The sequence below is a fragment of the Staurois parvus genome, unplaced genomic scaffold (assembly GCF_062004578.1).
Source record: "Staurois parvus isolate SC_StPar_1 unplaced genomic scaffold, SC_StPar_1.0 ptg000165l, whole genome shotgun sequence".
Taxonomy (NCBI): Eukaryota; Metazoa; Chordata; class Amphibia; order Anura; family Ranidae; genus Staurois; species Staurois parvus.
The window spans coordinates 20,292,977-20,315,698 of record NW_028317961.1 but is presented as its reverse complement, the minus strand read 5'-3'; the positions used below and the strand labels follow the sequence as shown (position 1 = coordinate 20,315,698).

The 22,722-nt window shown below is 42.4% G+C and overlaps 1 protein-coding gene across 1 annotated transcript in view; it reads left to right on the top strand.

The window, feature by feature from the left end:
* Window positions 1-15,462, top strand: part of LTV1 (LTV1 ribosome biogenesis factor) — a 45,763-nt gene extending 30,301 nt beyond the window's left edge. The window contains exons 7-11 of the mRNA XM_089676292.1: window positions 2,626-2,753; window positions 7,842-7,975; window positions 9,041-9,093; window positions 9,608-9,808; window positions 15,057-15,462. Of these exons, the coding sequence (XP_089532418.1) occupies window positions 2,626-2,753; window positions 7,842-7,975; window positions 9,041-9,093; window positions 9,608-9,808; window positions 15,057-15,170 (630 nt within the window). The 3' untranslated portion in view covers window positions 15,171-15,462. The remainder of the gene's footprint in view (window positions 1-2,625; window positions 2,754-7,841; window positions 7,976-9,040; window positions 9,094-9,607; window positions 9,809-15,056) is intronic.
* The last annotated feature ends 7,260 nt before the right edge of the window (window positions 15,463-22,722 follow it).

Genomic DNA, 22,722 nt, shown 5'->3' with positions numbered 1-22,722 from the left:
TGTGTGCCGGCAACCAGGTGAGGAGTACAAAGACAAGTGTGTCTTGCCTACAGTCAAGCATGGTGGTGGAAGTGTCATAGTCTGGGGCTGCATGAGTGCTGCCAGCACTGGGGAGTTGCAGTTTATTGAGGGAGCCATGAATGCCAACATGTACTGTGACATACTGAAGCAGAGCATGAGTTCCTCCTTTCGGAGACTGGGTCGTAGGACAGTATTCCAACATAACGACCCCAAACACACCTCCAAGACCACCACTGCCTTGTTAAAGATGCTGAGGGTAAAGGTGTTGGACTGGCCAAGCATGTCTCCAGATCTAAACCCTATTGAGCATCTGTGGGGCATTCTCAAGCAGAAGGTGGAGAAGCATAAGATCTCTAACATCCACCAGCTCCGTGATGCCGTCGTGGAAGAGGACTCCAGTGGCAACCTGTGAAGCTCTGGTGAACTCCATGCCTAAGAGGGTTAAGGCAGTGCTGGAAAATAATGGTGGCCACCCAAAATATTGACATTTTGGACATTTTCACTTAGGGGTGTACTCACTTTTGTTGCCAGCGGTTTAGACATTATTGGCTGTGTGTTGAGTTATTTTGAGTGGACAGCAAATTTACACTGTTATACAAGCTGTACACTCACTACTTTACATTGTAGCAAAGTGTCATTTCTTCAGTGTTGTCACATGAAAAGATATAAAATATTTACAAAAAATGTGAGGGGTGTACTCACTGTACAGAACACACCCAGGCTGCCATATTGCTTTGAATTGCATTTTACAGAAAATTACAGCGCTGCAGATTGAAAAGGAAAGGTAATTTTTAATAATATTCAGTTATGACTTGTGTCCCAATTGCATACACTTTTTTTTTTTTTTGTCCCACGAAAGTCAAGTTACCTTTTAAAACCCAATTGAACTTTATGTTTATATCAGATAAATACATTGAGGTCCATCAAAACAAAAGGTGTTGAATGTTTTGCTTTTTATTTCCCTTCTAAAGCAGCTGCAGCAGGGGAAAATACATTTCCCCCATCAGCAGTTAGGGTGTGAGCCCTGTTCTTTGTTGGGAAGCAGTTATTTATCTGCAGAAGTCTAACATGCCCCTTATCAAATCAGATCTATAATTCTGCAGTCAGCAAAGCCTGTACTCCCTGCTGATCGGAAAGCTCTGGATGTGACACAGCAGCGGTCTAGTCAGACCTCTGCAAAGAGACCATAACTTCCTGAGTATGGGTCCCAATATGCAGCATGCTGGCAGGTGACAGCTCAAGCTGTAGCTGCTTTCTAAAGAAAACAAGCTGTAGAGCTCTGAACATTTTTTTGTTTTGATTCACCTGGAATGTATTTAGTCAATTTAACCGCTTCCCATCCACCCTATAGCAGGAATACTGCTACAGGGTGGCACGGTTGCGCGAAACCACATATATATGCGTGATTTTGCAGTTCCAGGTAGGGGGCATGCACGAGCCCTGCCCGCACCGCCATTTGTGGCTGCAGTTGTCAATCACCGAGTCCCGGCCGGTGATTACTCGCCAGCACCCGGTGATCGCCGAATATTGCCGACGGGGGAGAGAACTGTATGTAAATAATACAGTTCTCTCCCCTGTCAGCTCCTGCACACTGCTTTGTATGGCTCTGCACAGCAGAGCCATATAAAGCAGTGTGCTTACAGTTGAAAGCGCACACACAGCTTAACTGTGTGCTGTTTCAAAGTAACTCTTTGATCACCCCACATGTGAACCCCTTCCTGCCCAGTGCCATTAGTACAGTGTCAGTGCTTTTTATTTGCACTGATCACTATATTGGTGTCACTGGGGATGTCAGTGACACCAAGTCAGTTCCCCCTAGTGTCAGAATGCCCGCCGTAGTTCTGCAGTGCCGCTATAAGTCGCTGATCGCTGCTATTACTAGTAAAAAAACAACAAAATTCCAGTATATATACCGCCATTTGTAAACACTATAACTTTCATGTAAACCAATACAGTTTTTTTTCTCCAAATTGTCCCGTCTTTTTTTTGTTTATAGCACAAGAAATAAAAAACGCACAGGCGATCAAATACCACCAAAAGAAAGCTCAATTTGTGGGGTTACAAAAAACTTAAATTTAATATGGGTGTAGCGTTACATGACTGCGCAATTGTCAAAGTAACACAGTGCCGTAACGCAAAAAATGGCCTGTCAGGAAGGGGGTAAATCCTCTGGAGGGCAAGTGGTTAAAGAGAAAGTTCTGTTGGGTTTTAAAGCTGAACTTCAGGCACAAAATCTAATTTAAATATATTCCTAAATAACTACAAAGGATATAAATTCTGTTTGTGTGTGCTGAATGTTTTTGCAGGCTCGGATATTGCCTTATAAAAGTAGCATTGACATCATCACTGTGATGTGCTTAGCCTTTGCAAAAAGCACATCTACAGGAGGGGGTGCAGACAAGACCAGTTATCCTGTACAAAGAGAGTGAGCAGCAGTGAGTGGTCATTACTGCAATAGGCTCCTGCACATTGGATTACTGCACAATTCTGGAAGAAATACACAAAGATTCAAGGAAGATTAAACATGGATCTTTTATTTAGACAAAACTTAATATCTTAGTATATCTTATCTATATTATGTTTTTTTTATTTTTTTGTTTACAGTTTTATGAGCAGTTTGACGAGGATGAGATTGGCGCCTTGGATAATGCAGAATTAGAAGGATTTATTCAGACAGATAGTGCTAGACTTCAAGATGTTGTAGAGGACTACTTCAAGCAGAAGGCAAAAGAGTAAGTGTTATCTTTTTCTACTGTATGGGTTGCTTTAAAAAGTATCTATCAAGATAGAAAGAAATATTGGAGCAGCCAGGAAGTCAGAGATTGGGAACTGAATTGGACACTAACAGTTGCAGATGAATGAATTGCGATCTCCCAGTCTTCAGGTGAAAGCTGACAATCCCCAACACCCCAGCTAATAGTGACAGGCCCATGTAATGGAAGAAAAGCTAAATAAGGGGGATGTAAATTCATGCATAAGACCTATTGAAATTGGTTCTCTTTACTGTATGAGCAGATTTATTTTTTTCCTAATGTGACTGTGCAGACAGGAAAGAAAAAATACTTCAGAAAACGTATTCATTGCCTATCTTGTTCTGATATGCTTGCAGATTGCTGACAACAAGCTCAACACAAACCCAGGTCTTTCCAACAATAAAGGCAACAGCTTTGCTAAGGCTTTGTTAAAACCTAACTGCAGGTTTACTATGAGTTTAAAAAGTTAATTTGGGCCAAGCTGACCCAAACAAACTATTTCCTTAACTAACAGGTGTGCCTGCAAGGAGTGCTGTATAAACTATGTACTGTATTTATGCAATAATTCTGTGCACCGATTAGTTGTCAAAAGCTGCAAGCAATAAACATGAAAAAACATAAATATTAAATCACAATGGGCTGTGCCATAACCAAACAATAATAATTAAAATCTCAATAAATAAAACATTAACAACATGTCAAACATTATTATTATTATTATACAGTATTTATATAGCGCTAAAATGTTTGCTCAGCGCTGTACATTATAGTGGGGGACAGAACATTACAGTAACAAAACACGAGGGGGTCAAGGGCCCTGCTCTTTTGAGCTTACAATCTAGGAGGGAGGGCATAGTGGTACAGGAGGAAGTGGCTGTGGGGGATGGAGTGGTAGGAGGAGTGGAGGAGATCGGCTGTTAGGTGAGGGCGGGGTAGGCTTCCCTGAAGAGATGGGTTTTCAGGGTGCGCCTAAAGGTGAGGAGGGTAGGTGACCGTCTGATGGATTGGGGTAGTGAGTTCCAGAGGAAGGGGGAAGTCCTGGAGAAGTCCTGCAGTCGGATGTGGGAGGTGGAGACCAGGGAGCTAAAAAGTAGGAGGTCTTGTGAGGAGCGAAGATTACGGGTAGGGTGGTATTTGGGTATCAGGTCAGTGAGGTAGTTTGGGGCAGTGTTATGAATGGCTTTGTATGTCTGTGTTAGTAGTTTGAATTTAATGCATTGGGCAATCGGGAGCCAGTGAAGGGAATGACAGAAGGGGGTGGCAGAAGCGGAGCGGTTGGTAAGGTGGATGAGTCTGGCCGCTGAGTTCAGGATAGACTGAAGTGGGGATAGCCTGTGTTGGGGTAGGCCGGTGAGAAGGGAGTTGCAGTAGTCCAGACGTGAGATAATAAGGGAGTGAACGAGTTGTTTAGTAGTGCCTGGAGTTAGGAACGTACGTATTTTGGAGATGTTGCGGAGGTGGAGCCTGCATGAGTTTGTCAACATGGACATGGGGTTGGAAGGACGGGTTTGAGTCTAGAGTGACACCTAGGACTTTGGCTTGCGGGGTGGGACTGATGGTGGCGTTGTTGGTCGTGATGGAGGGGGGGGGGGGGGGGCATGCGCTGGGGGGAAATCAGGAGCTCGGTTTTGGAAAGGTTCAATTTGAGGAAATGGAGCGACATCCAGTCTGATATGTCGTTCAGTAGGTGGGTGATACGGGCGGAGACTTAAGGGGTGAGGCCAGGGGTGGAGAGGTAAATTTTCATGTCATCAGCATAGAGATAGTAGTTGAAGCCGTGGGAGTGTATCAGTTTGCCGAGGGAGGAGGTGTAGATGGAGAAGAGAAGGGGCCCGAGGACAGAGCCTTAGGAGACCACCACAGAGAAGGGGAGAGAGGGGGAGGTGGTAGCGTTATAGGTAACGCTGAAGGAGCGTTGGGATAGATAGGAGGAGAGCCAGGAGAGAGCGGAGTCTCTGATGCCAAGGGAGTGTAGTTTATTAAGGAGGAGGGGGTGGTTAACTGTGTCGAAGGCCGCAAAAAGGTCGAGGAGTAAGAGGACTGAGTAGTGGCCATTAGCTTTGGCGGTTAGCAGGTCGTTGGTGAGTTTGAGTAGGGCGGTTTCGCTGGAGTGTAGGGGACGGAAGCCAGACTGTAGTGGATCGAGGAGGTAGTTGCTTAGGCGATTGTAGACTAAGCACTCAAGGAGCTTGGAAGTAAATGGCAGCAGGGAGATGGGTCTAAGGTTGTTCAGGTCGGTGGGGTCCAGGGAGGGTTTTTTGAGTATGGGGGTGATGTGCGCGTGCTTTAGGGGGGAGGGGAATGCGCCAGTAGAGAGGGAGAGATTGAAGATGTGGGTGAGGATGGAGGAGGAGGTTGACCGGAGGAGTTTTGTGGGGACAGGGTCAAGGGGGCAAGTGGTGAGGCGGGCTTCTGAGAAGACCTTAGTGACCTCTTCGGTGGTAGCAGGGCTGAAGGAGCGGAGTGTTGGGGAGGTTATAGTGTGCGGGATGTTAGGTGCGGTGGGGGGTAGGGCGGTTGTGAGGTCAGAGGAGGGTAGAGTTGATGGGGTTATAGTGGGAGGGAGGCTAGGTGGGGAGGTAGGTTGAGCATTGGCGATGTCCTTACGGATTGCGTCGATCTTATTTTGGAAGTGATTGGCAATCTCGTGGGCGGTGAGTGAGGTACTGGGTGGGGGGGGGGAGAGAGTAGGGAGTTGAAAGTGGAGAAAAGCCGGCGAGGACAGGTGGAGAGGGTGTTGATGAGGGTTATGAAGTAGGCTTGTTTGGCGGCGTGGAGGGAGGAGGAGTAGGTGAGGAAGGCAGATTTGTAGAGGGAGAACGCTCGAGGGGATTTGGTTTTGCGCCATAATCGTTCCAGCGCGCGACTGCGTCGTTTACGATTTTTAGTGTGGTCGTTCTGCCAGGGTTGAAGCGGTCGGGATCTAATGCTACGTGTGGTTAGGGGTGCTAAGGAGTCTAAGGCAGCTGACAGCGAGTCGTTATACGCAGCTGCAGAGTGGAGAGGGGCCGGGTTCAGGTTGCGGAGTTTACGGCTGGTGATGGTTTGACGTTTGGGGGGGGGGGGGGGAGGTGTTTGAGGACGGGGAGATGGAGAACGTAATGAGGTTGTGGTCAGAAAGAGGGAAAGGGGTGTTTGTGAGGTTGTGGGGGGTGCAGAGATGGGAGAAGATGAGGTCCAGGGTGTTCCCGTCGGTGTGGATGGAGGTCTGTGTACACTGTGTGAGTGCAAAATAAGAAGTTAAGTGGAGAAGTTGGGATGTAGCCGGGTTGTTGACATTGATAGGGATATTGAAGTCTCCAAGGATGATGGTGGGTAGCTCAGAGGAGAGGAAGAAGGGTAGCCAGGCGGAAAAGTCGTCAAGGAAGCGGGATACGGGTCCAGGAGGCTGATAGATTACTGGTGGGGGAGAAGAGTCGGATGCATTAAAGTCCAATTTAAAATGTAAAGCCATGTTTCTATTTAAATGTGTATTCCATCCAGCGCACTGTTGCAACATGTTGCTGAATAATGATAATCATATCTGCAGTGGCTTTCCAAAAGACTTAATTGCATAAATAGAGTGCTTTTGGGGGTCTGCATCCTTTTTTCTTCCCGGAACGAATAGGTAAATGCTTAGGCTTTGATGATGGATTTCAGTAGAGACTGCCTAATGCTACACATTTGGGAGGCTGTAGCCACTCTTTGAAGCTACCAAATGAGCACCATGTCAGCCTTTGTGTTTTCTGAGCATTGAATCACGCAGATCTGTCTTCCCACCACCTGAGCTGTGGATGGTTGCCTGAGCCCTGAAGAAAATAGTGAGATGTCTGAGGAGAGTCCAGCAGGTCGAACCTGGATGCCAGTGATTATACAGAGAAGTATTTAGAAGTTTGTTGTGAGGGTCAGTATACTTAGGTGAGAGTTTGCCCAACCAGGGTTTCTGTTTCGGTGGAGGTTTTCTGCTTGCACACATTTTCAGCAGTTGCTTGATGCTGCATTGCACTGGATGGAATACACATTTGGATAGAAACATGGATTTAAATTGGACTTTGATACATACAGTATACAGCACTGTGTTCCAGCAGTGGGATAGGGACTGCTCAACCATTCACACGAAGCTTTGTACTTTTATGCATGGATACAAGACTTCCTGTATTTGGTTGAGGTAGAGAAGCAGGTGCATGACATCACAATCTTTACCTCAGTCAATCACAGGAAGCCTTGTATTCATTCATAAATGTACAAAGCTTCCTGTGAATGGCTGAGCAGCACTTACCCAACTTGATTTTGTTCTGGGAATGGGATAGCACTGTGTACTGCGTGTAGCTAAGACTTTTTACACTTTATACAATGCTTCCAGTGGGCGCACCTATTGTTAAATTAAATGTTGTTTTTTGGTCAGCTTGGCCCGAACAAACTAGTTTAAAGTCATTGTAAACCTGGAGTTAAGCTTTAAATAGAACTTGTTGGGTACCAATGTTGTCTGTAACAGAACAAAGTGCTAGACTTTCCTGGCCTAGATTTTTACTACACAGGGTTGCTGTAGATGATTTGGAGAATATGAAATGCCTTCCACACAGGCCTGCTATAGTTGTAGTGGAAAGGTACTGTCATCCCTCTGTGAAATCTACACAAGGCTGCTTTAGCTGTAATGTGAAGGCACTGCAAAGTACATGTTAAATGGCACCTACACAGAGCTTATATAATTGTAGTGGAGAGGCACTGTCAAGCACAAATTAAGTGCCACCTACACAGAGTGGCACCATCAAGCACATATAAAATGTCACACATAGCTGCAATAAATGTAGTGGAAAGGCTTTGCCAAGCATGTGTAAAATGTTACATGAGTTGTTATGAATATGCTGTTTATACATAATATTCAGTTTGCATCTGTACCTCCATTTGATACATTCGGAGGAAGTGGAGAAGAATGATAGTTCATACTGAAGATATGTATGTTTTGTGGCAAATATTCTGCATTTTGTAAAAATAGGGCTATGAGTTAAATATGTACAAAGTCCTAATGTGATGAGTTATGCTAATGCTTCATTTACTGGGCCTATAATCTTTCAAAACTCTATGCAGGTGTGTAAAGTTAAAGGATTTGAAACCCAGAGAAAGTTTGGACTTGATTGAAGAAGATGAAGAAGTGGAAGAAGAAATGCAAATTATAGTTATTGAAGAGCCTGCTGAAAAGTGGGACTGTGAATCAATACTCAGTAAGTGTATTAATGATACTTTCATGATACTGTGTAGTTAGACTTCATCATCCTCATGTTACACTTTGTGCAGTGGCTGGTTCCCAGTCTTGGTTGTTACTGACAGGCACTGACGATCTCAGAAGAGCTCTGACATAGTGATCAAATTGAGGGTGGTGCTTTCAGCCTGCAGTCGAATGCTGCCAAAAAACAATTAGTCAAGGTTTCCCTGGTTACTTTTTCCACCTTCTCTAGCCTTACCAGGCTTACTAAAAGCAAATAGCAATCTTTTTTGCATGATGTCATAGGTTGCCCAGTACTTCTAGATCCTTGGCTATGCCTGCTGTGTCCTGAGTATTTAGATATAAACATTTATCTGCACAGAGGTATTGTTGACAACAAAAAACCTGATAGCTAAGATGTGCATCCAATCTGGATTTCTGTCTCGGCAGCCCAGTAAAGAAGGTTCGTCAGGTGAAAACACAAACTGCTGCTGGTTGTAGTGGAGGGAAAACTATTACATATAGACTATTGCTAACTTATGAGAACCTTTGCAGACTATGAGGAAAAAAAAAATCAAGACTGGGCCCACTGTCAAGGGAAAAGAGAAAAGAAAGGACATCAAGTAGTATCTTGTATTGCACCTGCTTTTCTGTGCTTGATTAGCTGCATTGTAGGGCAGAGCATTAACTGGGGGCATGTTAGCTCTTTTGTGATAGCAATAAAGTTAAATTGAAAAAAAAAAAATACAAAAAATGAATAAAAACAATAAAAAACCCCAAAAAACTTTACAACATCCTGTGCACATTTTAATTTATTTTTTCCTGAAAGCATGCATTTGAAAAACAGCTGCGCAAATATTGTTTGAAAAAAAATTGCATTCTCCAGGGCCTCTGCTTTTAGAAAATATTAAATGTATGGGGTTTTAAGTAATTCTCTGATTTTACCATGTGGAAAATTAAAGAAATGCCTAAATTCGAAGTGGTTAACCGATAAGCCCTAATCTATATATAATAACTTTGATTACTTTTCAGTTAAAGTTTTTTTTTTTTTTTTCTTTCTATTTCTTTCATTTTCTTTTCACAGGTACATATTCAAATTTATATAATCACCCGCAGTTAATTAAGGACCCACCAAAGGTATGGTATTCTCCTAATGGCAATTCTTTGTGTTAAGCAATTTCATAGTCTAAATAATGCCATGAAAGCCATTTATTTTTTTGTAGTGAATGCCAAAAGGGATAGGCTCGTGTTAAAATTTTACTTACCTTCTAAGCCTGACTAGTTAGATTTTAGAGCTGTAAGGTTTCTCCAGCAGGTTACCTACGTTAAAATATATAGATATTGGCCCTGGACTGACCTCCATCTAATACTTGTACCACATTTCTATCAACACTACGAAAAAATTAGTATTAGTACTTTCAGGTGCTTTTCAATCCCCATGCTCTTTTTTTCATAGTAGGTTTTTTACATTGTGTCTGCATGTCTAAAATATTCACATTTGAAATCAAAAGACATTGTTCTGCTACAGAGGAGCTCAGGAGAAATCCCTCCAGAGCAGTCTAGTAATATGTTTGAAAACATTTATATTCAAATGTGTGAAGGGCTCAGAATGAATGTTGTATGAAGGTGTTAACTGTCATTTGTTCTTTAGACCAAGCCAATAAAGGTATCTGCCAAAACTGGCATTCCGCTGGGTGTTCTTCCTGGAAGGGGGCCTACAGCCAAACAAGTAGAGCGCATGGAAAGGATTAATGATGGAGATTTGCCCAGAGTTTCTACGCAGCAGCGTTCCAAACTTGAATCCACCGAAGAGAGAAAAGCCAGGAAACAAGTTATAAAAGAAGAAAGAAAGGTGAGCTGTGTTCCTTTGCCTCCCAGTATGTACTACTCACAATATTTAAATGCCTCTTTCTCCTGTCCACTACCAACTATCGTGAGAACAAACACACATTTATGAACTTAATTCTATATTTATTGTGGTCCTATTTAACCATAAATTTATGCTTGGAACCAGGGGCAGACTGACCATTCGAGCACTCGGGCACTGCCCGGGGTCAGTAGGGGGCCCCATAAAATGCCCCTGGTACATTTTTATAGGCTTTTTTGGGTGTGTTTTGAGTGTGGGCAAGGACACGGGCCCCATGATCCCCAATTGCCCGGGGGCCCCATGAGTTGTCAGTCCGCCGTTGTCTGCTTGGAACTGAAGTAAGGTTAAAGGATAAGTTCAAACAATAAAAAGAAAAATTCCCAGCTCAACTTATCAACCAGCTTGCTACCAGCTGAATGGTCCTGTCCAACAGTTTGTGTTAAAAACAGGGGATTAGTTAGCACACATTTGCAAATACATGTTTAAGCTGCAGAGCCTCTTCACGGCACCCCATTATTCTGCAGTTCCTAAGTCTATCATTTTGATAGCCTCCATTGTAAATGCACATGCATCATAATTAATAGACTGAGGACAGGTGACCTTGAGGGAGCCAACCAATCCTTAAAGGCACAGGGGCGCACGGGACACCCAGCATATATAGCACAATGGCAGCCAAGGTGTCCAGTGCACCCCTGTGCCTTTAAGGAGGTGTGGGCTCCCTCAGGCAGTATTTGCAAATGTGTGCTAACTAAACCCCAGTTTTTAACACTAACTGTTAAGACAGAACAATTCGGTTGGTAGCAAGCTAGTCGGTAAGTTGAGCTGAGAATTTTTCTTTTTGTTTGACATGCATCGCCCTTCCATGTGCTCCTTGCTGTGAGGGCCAGTTATAGATTGGGGCAGTTGCCATTTGTACTGTTTATATACTGGTTTGGGGACCCTGTGCCTTAAGGGAGGGATGGGCTCCCTCAGGCTCACCTGCCGTCAGTCTATCAATTGTGATGCATGTACTCTTACAATGGAGGCTCTCAAAATTATAGAGTTAGGAACTGCAGAATACTGGGGTGCTGTAAAGAGGCTTTGCAGCTTACGCATGTATTTGCAAATGTGTGCTAACTAAAGACTGTTAGACAGGACAATTTGGTTGATAGCAAGCTGGTCTGTAAGTTGAGATGGGAATTCTTATTTTTATTGTTTGACATGCATCGCCCCTCCATGTGCTCCTTTCTGTGAAGGCCAGTTATAGATTGGGGCAGTGGCCATTTGTTTGTAAAGGTTAAGTTCACCTCTGGGAGCATGTTATATGTTCCACCCGGTTTTAGGGTGGAACATATTCTCACTGCTGCAGCCACTGCCTGATTCCCCCCCCCCCCCCTTCCTCTTTCTTGTGACAGCAGTACGGGGGGAAGTTCACTGTACTAGCTGTCAGTTTTTTAAATTGGTGCTGTCCATTTTTTAAATTCTGTGAATGATTGCACTAAAATTACTGATATCCTTTGCGGATATCTGCTTGTAGTTCTCACTGAAATACCAAACCGCTGTGGAGCGCTGTGGTAGTTAATTCAGTCTTCCTCTCAGTGTTCAACTGTCTGCTTGTACGAGGTATAAGCACACAGATTAAACTGTCAGTCTGCTGGAGACCTGCATGGCACCAGTGATCTGCTGATAGATGGTGCAATGCTTTACAGGCTCAAAAAATATAAGTGCACATTTTTTTACCTGCAAAAAATGTGCATTTATTATTATTTTTTTAAGTGAACTTATCCCTTAAACCTGTTTCATTTTAGAGATTTAAAAGCAATGAACCCAGATTCACCTGGAGGAGCAGATGTCAACGTTTCTTGGTCACAGGTTCTTTACTTTTCCCTTCCAGCATCTGTCATATGGCTTATGTCTTCTTCCGCTCTGACACACAGCATCTTGTTTGGTGTTAAAAAAAACAAAACAAAAACTAATTAATCAGTGCCACTTTAAAGTTCAGTGAAGCCCATCTGTCACTTTCTTTTTAACTGCTTGTGCCAGAATGTAAATTTTTCCATAAGCCAAGAAAGAGTTTTTTTGGAAAACGCATGCTTTTCCATGTTAGTTTACTTAAATCTTTTAAAACCGTAACACAATGAAACCTCCTTGATCAGAAAAATTAAGTAGAAATATGGATCATTAACCCCTTCCATACCTGGCACTTTTACCCCCTTCCTGCCCAGGCCATTTTTCAGGTTTCAGTGCTCTCACATTTGAATGACAATTGCGCGGTCATACAACATTGTACCCAAACTAAAATTTTATCATTTTCTTCACACAACTAGAGCTTTCTTTTGGTGGTATTTAATCACCCCTGGGGTTTTTATTTTTTGCTAAATTAACAAAAAAAGACCCAAATTTTTGAAAAAAAAACACGTTTTTCTTTGTTTCTGGTATAAACGTTTGCAAATAAATAATTGTTCGTCATAAATTTAGGCCAAGATGTGTTCTGCTACATGTCTTTGGTGAAAATAACCCAAATTAGTATTTATTTAGTCTGTAGGAAAGTTATAGAGTTCACAAACTATGGGATATATCTGAAAATTGATCAATCCTGAAGTACTGACAGCCAATCTAATTTTTTTGAGGTCCAAGAATGTCAGAACAGTACAGATATCCCCCAAATGACCCCTTTTTGCAGAGTAGACAGTCCGACGTACTTCATAAGAGGCATGGCAAGTTTTTTGTAAGTTGTAATTTTTTTGTCATTTTTCTGAAATGAAGAAATAAAATTATTTTCACTATTTTTTTTTTGTTTATATACCATCACCAGTGCAGTACAGCGTCGTCATATAACTGTCAAGGCGGTGATCAGGGACACTGACTGGTGACAGTACGAAAAAAAAAAATTGATAATTTAAAAAAACATTTTTTTTTATTAAATTTTTTTCTCTTTTTTTAAGATTTTTTTTTTTTCATATTTCACTATGACCAAAGTAGTATAATGTTACCATAGTAACATTGTTCTACTTTGGGGAAGTGATCAGTATTATTTTTTTTTTTTTACACAGTTTGCTTATAGCAAAGAATTACTTTGCTTTAAGCAAGCATTTACCTGAATGAAATCGATTCATTCAGGATTTTTTTTTTTCTTAACTGTGATTTGGCCACAGCTAATCACATGAAACAGCTGGGCTCTAATTGGCCCAGCTTGTGCATGTGATCGCTGTGACCATTCACAGCTAGCCACACTTGTATACAATGGATGGCATGAAAGGAAGCCATCCATTGTATACAACTGTCATGTGACCTGCTGTGATTGGTCACAGCAGGTCACATGGTACTGGCAACGGGGCCGGTACACAGATCTGTCATCGGCCGTGTCCGATGTACACGGCATGTGACAGATCGCGCGGCTCCGCGGGCAGGCAAACTGCGCATGCATGAAAGGACACCACATGGCGTCCACCCGGAGGGACGAGGTGTTTTGCCGGCCGCCATCTGGCTATAGGCCTGGGGGGAACCTGTTAAGCCTGTTGGCATGATGGAGCGTGAGTTTATAATATTCATAGGCTGCCAAAGTATTATGTTTGAAGATATTTATCTGGTCAGCAATTGTGGGTGTATATAGAATAAACACTGACAGAGAGAAAAATGAATAAATATATATATATATATATATATATATATATAAAATACAAAAGTTTTAGGACATTAGGAAATGGCTAGAACTACACAGCTGTAAAAAAATAGTTTTCCAACAGCAAAATTACCCATGGGACATTAGCCTTTCAAACTAGCCTTTGTCAAGAGTTCTCTGAGCTGGTGGAGCTGCAGAATCATGTGACCGGACTGAAGTGGATTTAAAATAGGTTAGTACACAAACCTTTTTTCATACAGGTTAGGCAGGAAAGGAAGGGGTGAAACATTTTTAAGAATGGTTAGGCTTTTCTTCCACTTTAAGGCCACATTCACACAGGCGATTTAGGTTGAAGGTGTGAATTGTAGTGGCAAGAATCTTCTGATTTCTGCTGCGGTTGAAAGCGAATAAATGCAGCTGCCAGCCCCATTGACTATATTGACAGATCGCTGGCAGCTGCAGCTATTCTCCGTCTGTCTGCATTTCAGTGATTACTTGCTGTGATCGCTGCTGGATGCACACATCATCGCACGTAATCGCCAAATATCACCTCGCCACAAACAGTCACAGCAGGAATCAAAAGATTCTTGCTCCTACAGTTCACACCGACCTAAATCACTAATGTGAATGTAGCCTTAGGTGCACATGGTAATGTTATTGTACCCTAAAAGGTTGGGTACAATAGAAATGCATCATTTCTACCCACGTCTGTAAAAGAGAAAAAGGAACAAGCAAATCAAACAATCTCAACTTTGGCAGAGAAGTTATGTCAATTGCAGTAAAAAAGGCTCGTCATGAGAGAAGTATGGAGGGTCCATTTGGTGATAGCCTTCCGAAAATATTACTCTATTATTTTGACCCTTTGGCTTTATAGCTTTAAAGTGGTACTAAGGGTTCGGGTTTAAAAACAAAACAAAAATAACAATCATGTCATACTTACCTGCTCTTTCCAGTGGTTTTGCACAGAGCAGCCCCGATCCTCTTCTTTTCAAGTTACCCGCCGGTGATCCTGGCTCCTCCAACTTGACCAATGTCCCCAATAGCAAGCCACTTGCTATGGGGGCACTGCTGCGTGCTCGCTCTTGAGCACAGCTCTATGCGTCCATAAGCCACGGCACGGCCCCACCCCCTGCGCTTTCCTCATTGGCTCACTGGCTGTGATTGAAAGCAGTAGGAGTCAATGGCTCCCGCTGCTGTGTTAGCCAATGAAGAGAGGGAGTCCTGGGACAACCAAGGCTCTTGTGCATATCGCTGGATCGAGAGGGAGCTCGGTTGAGTATTAGCGGGGGAATGGGGGGGTTGCTGCACACAGAAAGTTTCCTACATATCGCAAATAAAAACCTGACAGATGTCCTATCCATTCCCCACTGTGCTGATCTTGCATAGTTTGTGGCTGTTGACCGATGGCTGTTTCCTGTTTTGTATTGATAACAGAAACCCTGGATGATGCTTAAGATGTTGGTGCTAGATAGGGAAAAGCCTGAAAAATGGCACCAAGAAGGGGTTTCACAGATTTTTGGAGATACTGCCTTACTAGGGTCTAAACAGTTGAGCTAAGCCTGAAGGCTAAATTAGGCTGCCAGTTCTTTTATATTTGTGTTAAATTAATACTTGACTTTTTTTTTTTTCCAGGAACGAAGAATGGAGAAGAAAGCCAATAAACTTGCTTTTAAAGTAGAAAAGAGCAGACAGGAGAAGGAACAACTGAATTTGAGACATAATCTTCAAGGACTTAAGCTGTCTTAAATATTCCACAGCAGGCCAAAAGACTAGGAGATTCTTTTTTGTCATACTTGCTGCTGCAGCAAGAAAATGGTTAGCACTGTGGTGTGTACATCGTGCTGCATATTACTTTTTAGAAAGTATCTTTGCTTTAAGGTTGTATCAGAAATGTATTTAAGTCTATTGAAGAAAAATATGGATTTTGAACTTATAAGATGCTTTATATACCAAGGAGGTGTGTACAATGATTTGAACAACAATATTTAATTTGTTGACTTTTTTTCTATTGACTTATTAAATGTTATTTTGGATTCCAGCAAGTATGGATGTTTTGAAAAAATCAACTAAAGAGTTACTCCTTATGTGGTGCTGGCAACTGTTATAACTTCCTTTTAACCATCCACTGAAAGAGCTTTTCCTCGCACACATGCTAAAATGCACATTTTTTACAAAAACACACTTAAAACCTTAAAGCATTATTCATTTTGCAGTGGAATAACATCCTTATAGGTTGTCTTTAACCACTTGAGCTCCTGAGGATTTACCCCCCTTAATGACCAGGCCTTTTTTTGCTGTTTGGCGCTGCACTAATGTCATGCAATGCTGTACCCAAATGAAATTTACGTCCTTTTTTTCACACAAATAGAGCTTTCTTTTGGTGGTATTTTATCACCTGTGCGCTTTTTATTTTTTGCGCTATTAACAAAAAAACACGAAAATTTTGAAAACAAACAATATTTTCTACTTTCAGCTATAAAAAATATATCGTAAACTCAAAGTTAGTCATAAATTTAGGCCAAAATGTATTCTGCTACATGTTTTTGGTAAAAAAAATCCTGTGCATTAGCGGGCAAACTGGCGCTATCTGGGAGGGGCGCTAACACTATCGGAAGTCACCAGTGACACTAATACAGTGATCAGTAAAAATCTGTTCACTGTAATCAATGACACTGGTGACAGGGCAGTGAAGGGGTTAACTGCGGGGGGGGGGGGGGGGGGGGCGATCAAGGGGTTAAATGGGATTACTGGTGTACTGGCGGGCAAACTGGCGCTATCTGGGAGGGGCGCTAACACTATTGGAAGTCGCCAGCGACACTGATACAGTGATCAGTAAAAATCGGTTCACTGATCAATGACACTGGTGACAGGGCAGTCAAGGGGTTAACTGGGGGGGCGATCAAGGGGTTAACGGGATCACTGGTGTACTGGCGGGCAATCTGGCGCTATCTGGGAGGGGTGCTAACACTATCGGAAGTCGCCAGCGACACTGATACAGTGATCAGTAAAAATCAGTTCACTGATCAGTGACACTGGTGACAGGGCAGTGAAGGGGTTAACGGGGGGGGGGGGGCGATCAGGGAGTTAAATGTGTCCTAGGTGTGTTCTAACTGTGGGTATGTGCTGTTTTACTCACTGTTTGTATGTCTTCTTCTCTGTCTGGAACGGAATGTGTCCAGGCAGAGAAGAATGACATCATATTCTGTCCTGTGTAAATGTCAACACAGGATAGGACAGGGACCGATCATCTGATTTCAGCCAGACATCACTGGCTGAAATCGAATGATTGATCCCTCCGGGATCAAATGGTGTCACCCGTGGGTCGGCGGGAGCGCGCGCGCCTTCTGCCGGTGAAAACGTCGGGAGCGCGGAGCACGTTTTAAACCAAGCTTTTGCGCCCCAGTGCCGCCCTGCACACGTATATATGCAGTGGCAGGGTGCAAGTGGTTAACTTACAAACTGACCTCCATGCCCTATTTAGTCGTTTTCCCGCCGCTCTATAGCAGATATACTGCTTCAGGGCGGCAGGGGTGCGCAAAATCACGTGTATATATACGTGATTTTGCATTTCTGGGTAGGGGGCACGTGCACGGCTCGCTGTTTGCAACCTCGGCTGTCAATCACCTGGTCCCGGCCGGTGATTACTCACCGGCACCCGGTGATCAAGCAGGATTACCGAAGGAGGGAGAGAACTGTAAGTAAACAAAACAGTTCTCTCCCCTGTCAGCTCCTGCTTTGCATAGTAGTGTGCTTACAGAGAAGCACACACACAGCACACTGTAAAACAGCATACAGTTAACCCTTTGATTGCCCCACATGTTATCCCCCTTCCTGCCCAGTGCCATTAGTACAGTGGCAGTGCTTTTTATTAGCACTGATCACTGTATTGGTGTCACTGGGGATGTCCATGATACCAAGTTCCCCCCCAGTGTCAGAATGTCCGCCGCAGTCCCGCTATAAGTCGCTGATCGCCGCCATTACTAGTAAAAATCAAAATCCCAGTATATATACCACCATTTGTAAACGCTATATCTTTCACATAAACCAATTCATTTACACGTATTAGGATTTTTTTTTTTAGCAAAGACATGTAGCAGAATACATTTTGGCATAAATTTATGACGAAATTTGATTTTTTAAAAAACATTTTTTACTGGACATGTTTAATAGCAAAAAGTCAAAAATATTGTTTTCTCAAAATTGGTCTATTTTTTTTTATACCACAAAAAATAAAAAATGCACAGGCGATCAAATACCACCGAAAGAAAACTCTGTTCTTGAGAAAAAAAGAGGGCAAGTGGTTAATTAGGCAACTATGTGGCAAATGAGGTTTAATGTTGATAAATGTAAGGTTCTGCACTTGGGGGCTAAGAATATGCATGCATCATACATACTAGGGGGGGTACAACTGGGGGAATCAACGGTGGAGAAGGGTCTGGGGGTTCTGGTAGATCACAAGCTTAATAATGGCATGCAATGCCAAGCTGTGGTTTCTAAAGCGAGCAAAATCCTCTCTTGTATTAAAAGAGGTATAGTCTCCAGAGAGAGAGATATCATTTTACCCCTGTACAAATCATTAGTAAGACCTCATCATGAATATGCAGTTCAGTTTTGGGCACCAATTCACAAAAAAGAACATTGGGGAACTGGAGAAAGTACAGAAAAGGGTAACCAAACTGATAAGAGGAATGGAGGAGCTCAGCTATGAGGAAAGATTAGAGGATCTAAATTTGTTCTCTCTTGAGAAGAAGAGATTAATGGGGGATATGATCAACGTATAAATACATCAGTGGTTCACATAGTAAACTCGGTGTAGGTCATCACAGAGGACAAGGGGGCACTCTTTATGTCTGGAGGAAAAGAGATTTAACTCTCCAAATATGGAAAGGTTTCTTCACAGTAAGAGCTGTGAAAATGTCAGCCAGAACTATGTAACTGTGTTTTTTGAAAGCAGAGGGACCCACAGAATAAAACAATGGTAGTTAGTTTTTATTTCACAAGATATTGGTGAGTGGTTTATCAAATATAATTTCATATATACAGCATTTTCAGTAAAAAAAATGCACTCAATAATTTTAGTGCACAAAAAAAAAATTCCCAATTTTTTAAAAAGTTTTGTACTAAAAGATGAGACTGAGTCGAGTAAATTGATACCGATTATATTAAAACCCCAAAATTTCTTTACAGTTCATTAATTTGAAGTTAACCATAAACAATGGCCTTAGAATGATTCCTCTCACTTTGATGTGCATGGTGATACCAAATATGAGTTGTGCAAACATTTTTTTTTATTTTTATAGCCCATTTCTAGCTAGCACTTGTTTTCTTTTTTTTTTTTCCCTTTTCTTGGATCAAGACTCTACATTGCTGTTAGAGATGGTCTTTGTACCTATATAGAGCGGCCATCCTCAGTCTATCTTCTGGAGTGCTGTGATGGGATTCTGGAAGTTGGGGGCCTAGCCTTGAAGTGACCTTCGTGCACAGGGTTCTGCATTGTGGTTTGATCAATACACATGTGCAGAGCAGTCTTGTTAAAAGTTCATGTCAGTGGACCCTGCGTCCAAGGAGCACCTGACCTACATGGTTGCTGAGCAACAATTTCTCTTCAGACTGATCCGTGATGTTATTATAAAGGATGTCACTGGATGCAAGAGAAACTACCTGTTTCGGCTTAAAGCAGATTTTTATCCATAACAACTTGATTAAAAGTAGCAAGGAACATTCATTCTACATTAATAATTATGCTACAAAATTAGTGTGCTGTAATTTGCCTCAAGCATTGTTCCTGTTTCTTCATGCCAGAGGCTGCCATTATGCTGTCCGCAGATCATTCTGTAGTGACTCACTGATTGTTGGCAGTGCCAAAAAATAGAGTGCGACTGAGCATGTGCAGAGCAGGGTGAAACAGTGTATTCCTGGATTTTAAACAGTATAGGCACTTCTTTTTACATGTTTTACATAGATATACCTGCAAAAGGGGCCAGCAGGGCTTAATTTTCCGACTAAAGTTCCACTTTAACCACTTCAAGTCCAGACACTTTTACCCCCTTCCTGTCCAGGCCAATTTTCAGCTTTCAGTGCTATCACACTTTGAATGACAATTGCGCGGTTACCCAAATTACCCAACAATTACCCAAAATAGTTTATAACCAAAAATTATAATTTTTAAACTTTTTTTTACATTTTTATTTGTTTATATTATTATTTGTATTTTTTTTTTTTTTTACATACTGTCACTCAAGCAGTACAGTTTTTTTTTTTTTTGGTTTTTTTTTTGTTTTTTTACACTGATTGCTTTTACTCCCATGAAGGCTGTAAAAACAATCATTTATCCTTCTCTCTGGCTGCATTCTTGCAGCCATTGAGAACTACTGTGTGAGCTGTGATTGGTCACAGCTTGTCACATGGTACAAGGCTGTTGTGAATAGCCTTGTACCATTTGACCTCTGTGATCATTCACAGATTTCACACGTAGTAAGCAATGATGTCAGAAGTGACATCTTGCTTACTACTCTGTATGTGATTACTGATTGGCCAATCAGTAATCACATGACTGGGGCCTCGCACAGAGGTCCCGTACGACGATCAGTGTTCCACTGTGTCCGGAGGACACAGCGGGCACCGGATCGCAGTGTGGCTCGCTCCCAGGGAGCGTGCACAAGCAGGGGGCGGCGTGGCCATTTATAAACGGCCACCCGACCCTGCACTGCCACCGTCCAGCCATTTATATACAATGGCCGGATGGGAGGTGGTTAAGGAGCCTAGAGAGAGGTTTGCCAAGTCTCCTCCCTTTTTGTTTCTTTGCTGCTGGTGCATGCCCTTCTAGGCTTCACAAACTTGACTGTCTGGCCACCTGCAAAGTCTGAGGTAAGAAACCTGCTAAACCTTTAGAAAAGTCTTCATCAGTTAAAGGTGGGGTGAAAGTTGTTACTTCTTGTGTACACCTGAAAAATTATCCTTTCAGGTACTTACAGTGGGTATAGAAAAGAATCATCCACTTTAAAATAATCACATTTTGTTGCTTTGCAGCCTAAAATGAAGACAGACACTGTTTTTGTTTTATCCAGCTATATTTACTCAGTGCAACTTATAAAATCCAAGTGAAAGAAAGAAAACACCAAGAAAAAAAATTCAAAAACAGAATCACTGAGTTGGAAAAAGGATCACCCCCCTGTGTCAGTAAATTGTTGAACCACCTTTTCCTTTAATTACAGCCTTTAGTCTGTCAGGATATGTCTCTACTGACTTTGAACATCTAGACTTTGCACTACTTGGCCACTATTCTTTGCAGAACTGCTCAAGGTCAGGTAAATTTGATGGTGAGCCTTTGTGGACTGCAGTCTTCATGTCATTCCACAGATTTTCAATGGGGTTTAGATCTGGACTCTTGACTAGACCATGCAAGGACATTTTTTTCCCTTTCGACCGCTGTGTGGTCAATTTTGCTGTATGCTTTGGATCATTCTCATGTTGGAAGGTAAACTTCCCATTGACAACTTTCTTGCAGAGGGCAGCAGATTTTTCTCAAGAATCTGATGGTATTGCCCCTCCCATATTTCTTTCTATCCTAAAAGTGCTCAAGTTCCTGCTGCAGAGAAACACCTCAAAACACCTCAGAAAAACCATAACTGGATATTACCACCTCCAGCTTTGCTGTGGGGAATGGTGTTATTTGGATGATGAGCTGTATTGGATTTCCACCAGACATATAATTTAGTGAAGAGGCCAAATAATAAGTCTCATCTAACCATAATTTAAAGGATTAAATTCACCTTCATAACCAGTTACACCATTTTCAGGGTGTAACATGTAACCTGTAATGAAAAGACCAGCCCCCACTTTGACAGCTAGCGGGGGATCTTCTCCTTCTGTTAGCTGTCAAAATTTTAAAACATGCCCGCTTGGCTGCATCCCTCATTCACAGTATTCTGTGAATGAGAAAAAATTACAAGTCCTGACAGCCTTAGCAGCTGTCGGCTTGTAGTTCTCAATGAACTACCGTGGCGCTGTGAGTGCTGTGGTAGTTCATTGATTCTTCTGTCAGAGTGTATCGGCTTGCTCATACGGGATCTACGGGCGCGCCAATATCCTGACAGATCTGCAGGAGTCCTGCCTGGCACCAACAATCTGCTGATCACTGGTGAATGTTTTACAGGCTTCTGCAACAAAAATAATAATGAACATTTTTTTTTTACCTGCAAAAAAATGTGCATTTTATTTTTTATCAAACGGTGAACTAATCTTTAACCTTTTTCCATGTGGCCTCAGAATCTTCAAGGCGCATTTTTGGCAAAGCTCACCTGTGACTGCATGTGGCCTTTCTTGAGGAGTGACTTTTTTTTTCGCAACCCCCCCCCCCCCCCAAACAAGCCACATTTGTGGAGAATTTGTGTTTATGTTGTCATATGCACACAATGACCACTCTGTCATAAATTCCTGCAACTGCTTCAGAGATGCTGTAGGCCTCTTGGTAGCCTCTCTGACCAGTTTCCTCCTGTCTCTTTCATCCAGTATGGAGTGACATCCTGATCCAGGGAGGGTTTCTGTTGTACAAAATGCCTTCCACTTCTTAATAAATGACTTTACTATGCTTCTAGGCATTGATAAAGCCTTGGAAAGTTTTTGTATCCGTCTCCTGACTTGTGCCTGTCCACAACTTTATCCCGGAGATCTTTTGACAGTGCCTTACCGCCCATAGTTGACTGTTGCTTCAGCTGCACTACCAGAACTGAAATGTTCCAGGAAAGCGCTTTTCATGCTGAGCTAATCAAAATGACCACAGCTGATCACAGTTGGCTCAAATGGTCAAATGGCTTTGTGTGCCATTGAGAAGGTGATTAGCTACACCTGATTAAGTTGAAGTAATTTTTAGAAGGGGGAGGTGATCCTTTTTTCCAACTCAGTGATTCTGTTTTTGAATTTATTTTTCTGACCTGTTGATGCTATATCTTTCACTTGGATGTTATACAAGTAAATACAGCTGGATAAAACAAAAACTGTGTCTGTCCTCATTTCAGGCTACAAAGCGACAAAATGTGATTATTTAAAGGGGGGTGATATTTTCTATGCCCACTGTAGGTACAAAGAGTAATATTCCAGGGTTATAAACTTGACCTTTATCTCCAGCTCCCACTTTTGCTTTTGATCTTTTAACCCACGTGTCCCTGCATTGATTAGCAGACCTATATTTGCACCTTGGGATCTCCAGGACCCGGTTTCATTTTCTCAGCCCCTGTGTCAGATCATATTCCAACCTTGTTCACTGTCACTCTTACCTAAAAAGCACATCTGCTTTTTC